At 45.7% G+C, this 3864-nt stretch overlaps 1 protein-coding gene across 1 annotated transcript; it reads left to right on the forward strand.

Annotated features, from left to right (window-relative positions):
- Positions 1 to 1626: 1626 nt before the first annotated feature.
- LOC117940368 (serine/threonine-protein kinase MARK1-like) lies at positions 1627 to 3761 on the forward strand (the record flags this gene model as incomplete). The annotated part of the gene is made up of 5 exons (XM_034865678.1): positions 1627 to 1770; positions 2076 to 2202; positions 2570 to 2697; positions 3015 to 3100; positions 3590 to 3761. Coding segments are annotated over exons 1-5 (621 nt in total), but the record flags the coding sequence as incomplete, so codon positions are not given.
- Between the last annotated feature and the right edge of the window lie 103 nt (positions 3762 to 3864).

Genomic DNA, 3864 nt, shown 5'->3' on the forward strand with positions numbered 1-3864 from the left:
ACACACACACACACACACACAGAGTGACACTCACACACACACACACACACAGACACACAAACACACACATAGAGACGCAGACACATAGAGACACATATATACACACACACACATAGAGACACAGACACATAAACACACACACGCACATACACACACACATACACACACACACACACACAAACACACACAGTGACACACACACACACACACACAGACATAGAGACATAGACACATACACACAGAATTAGAACTGAATACACACTGAGCAGCCATGACTCTAATGGGAGACTCTGGATGTCCCCCATATTAAGATGACCTCAGCTTAATGAAGAGCATCATGTAACCACAGCATGTTGTCTCTGAAGGGGACACATGTGGTCCCGTCCCCAGTGACTCCACCAGGGACAGCATGTCCCATACCATGTTATATCTTTGAGAATCATCCAGTACCGTTATTGATCCAATCCAACCCTAACCCCCCAAACTCTTAGTGACTTCATGTTGGAAAGGAGTTCAACGTTCTCACAACGGGTTGAAGTGCAACGACTTACAATATTTATTCACTTTTATATCTGAATTATCAACATTCTAAATGAGATGAGCATTCTAAATGAGATGACCATTCCAAATGAGATGAACATTCTAAATGAGATTAACATTCTAAATGAGATGACCATTCTAAATGAGATGACCATTCCAAATGAGATGAGCATTCTAAATGAGATGAACATTCTAAATGAGATGACCATTCTAAATGAGATGACCATACTAAATGAGATGACCATTTTAAATGAGATGAGCATTCTAAATGAGATGAACATTCTAAATGACCTGAACATTCTAAATGAGATGAACATTCTAAATGACCTGAACATTCTAAATGAGATGAACATTCTAAATGACCTGAACATTCTAAATGAGATGAGCATTCTAAATGACCTGAACATTCTAAATGAGATGAACATTCTAAATGACCTGAACATTCTAAATGACCTGAACATTCTAAATGAGATGAACATTCTAAATGACCTGAACATTCTAAATGAGATGAACATTCTAAATGACCTGAACATTCTAAATGAGATGAGCATTCTAAATGACCTGAACATTCTAAATGAGATGAACATTCTAAATGAGATGAACATTCTAAATGAGATGAGCATTCTAAATGACCTGAACATTCCAAATGAGATGAACATTCTAAATGATATGAGCATTCTAAATGACCTGAACATTCTAAATGAGATGAACATTCTAAATGAGATGAACATTCCAAATGAGATGAGCATTCTAAATGAGATGAACATTCTAAATGAGATGAGCATTCTAAATGAGATGAACATTCAGTGACATCACATAAGGGAGTCCTGCAAAGTTGGTCAGATCATAGTGTATATATATACACATAGTATATATACACATAGTACATATACACATAGTACATAGAGTGGTCACGTTGATTACTCTAACAACATCCATTGAGTCTCAGTCCTGGCTCCATTATGGTTTAATGGTTTCTGTCTGGGTCTGAATCGGGTCTGATACCGAGACCAGGATTTTGGCCAGTATCGGCCCCGATACCGAGACCGGCGATACCGATGTTCCGTCTCCAGAGTGAACCGTAGCTGAGCGTGCCGTGTGTTTTCCGACCAATCAGAGCTGATGGGGACGATGGGCTTCCCCCAGGAGGAGGTGAAGAAGGCGCTGGAGGGTCAGGAGTACAACGAGGTGACGGCCATCTACCTGCTGCTGGGGAGGAAGGGCGCCGAGGTAGGCCCCCCCCCCACCCCCCCCCCCTCTGGACTCACACAGAAGGGGGGGGGGGGTTCTACTTCTTACTCATATATCTTATGTACTTTGTCTTTTCTTTACTGTGTTTTGGTTTTTAATGCCACACTGTGAAGCACATTTAATTTACAAATCTTCTTCTTCTTCTTATTATTATTATTACTATTACTATTATTATTATTATTATTAACATATTTTCAGCTTATCACAACGACTGTAAGTGGGAGGAAACTGTAGTTGAGCCAGTTCTTTTACCCACAATCCCCTCTGCTGTGACTGTCTCCCAGGGCAACGGCAGCAGCCACCTGCTCCACAAGTCTCGGCCCAGCAGCGACCTCAACAGCTCCGGCCAATCCCCCGCCCACTCTCGCAGCGCCTCGGCCAATCAGAAGCAGCGGCGCTTCAGCGACCACGGTGAGTTTCTGTCCAGACGTCGTCCCAGGTGATTGTTCAATTTAAAGGCTTCTAGGTTCCTTCTCTGGGACACCTACCCCCTGCAGTCCTCCAAAGTACTCCTAGGGGGACACATACACCCTGCAGTACCCCAAAAGGGGACACGTAGGCCCTGCAGTCCTCCAAAGTACCCCTGGGGTGACGTGTACCCCCCATTTGAGAAAAACTGTGTTAGAGTACATTTTCATTATTATTAATATAAAGTCCTAATCCTAAAGTCCAGGACTGGTTTGAGGGGGTCTGTAGGGCTGAAGGCTCTCAGCGGGCTGGACATCAGAATCGGAGTACTAACCCCAGATCTGTGTGTGCTCTCTGTCCCTGGTCTCAGTGGCGCCCTCCATCCCCCCACCTGTCGCCTACACCAAGCGCGGGCACGCCAACAGCGTGGAGAGCGACCGGAAGGACGCGTCGCCCAGCGGGGCTCCAGACCGCCGGAGGTCCGCCACCGCCTCAGGGGTGAGAGGATCCACATTCTGCTAGACCAGGTCCAGCAGCATGTTCAACTGCCTGGAACCACATGACCTAAAACCTTGTTTGTTTCATTCATTCATTCATTCATTCACATTCACCCCAAACGATGAATGAATCTCTGTGTTGTTCAAGCTTTGTTATATAAACGTGTCTGTCTGTCTGTCTGTGTGTGTGTGTGTGTGTGTGTGTGTGTGTGTGTGTGTGTGTGTGTGTGTGTGTGTGTGTGTGTGTGTGTGTGTGTGTGTGTGTGTGTGTGTGTGTGTGTGTGTGTGTGTGTGTGTGTGTGTGTGTGTGTGTTTCAGAGCATTACTCGGAGGAACACGTACGTCAACGAGAGGACAAGCATTGATCGCCATTCGGCAGCTGTTCCCAACGGGAAGGACGGCAGGTGAGAGGACACAACGGAGACATAACGGAGACATAACGGAGACATAACGGAGACATAACAGAGACATAACAGAGACATAACGGAGACATAACAGAGACACAACGGAGACATAACAGAGACACAACAGAGACATAACGGAGACATAACAGAGACACAACGGAGACATAACAGAGACACAACAGAGACATAACGGAGACATAACAGAGAAACAACGAAGACACAACCAAGATGTTAACAGTACCCCCCCCGCCCTCAGAAATGGCACATGCTAAGGGAAGCTCATTGAGCTGTACCAGCTGGGATTCTGCATCATAACAAAACCACGTCCCTTATATCTGTGACCCAGATTATGAGATAACACAAACACACACTCTTCATTATTATAAAACACGCTTCATCTCTTTTAAAATGATCAGAAACTGTCTCCTCCCATCGAGAGTCTCACGCTCCAGGACCTCTACAGGCCTAACTAATCTGTCCCTGTTCCAGTCTCCCCGAGGTACCTGCAGCGTCCCCGTCCTTATCGCCGGCGGCAACCGTCTCCTCCGCACGCCCCCGCCATGTGAAGTCCATGTCGGCGTCGGGACATCCCATGAAGTCCTGCCTGCCCCCCATCGACGACAACGTGGAGTACCAGAGGTCCGTCACAGTCTCTCTTCTAGTGTGTGTGTGTGTGTGTGTGTGTATATGCCCCTGTATTTTAACATAGGGGGTGTATACTTATGCCCCTGTATTTTAACATAGGGGGGTGTATATTTATGCCC

The sequence above is a fragment of the Etheostoma cragini genome, unplaced genomic scaffold (genome assembly GCF_013103735.1).
Source record: "Etheostoma cragini isolate CJK2018 unplaced genomic scaffold, CSU_Ecrag_1.0 ScbMSFa_2302, whole genome shotgun sequence".
In the NCBI taxonomy this organism is placed as follows: domain Eukaryota; kingdom Metazoa; phylum Chordata; class Actinopteri; order Perciformes; family Percidae; genus Etheostoma; species Etheostoma cragini.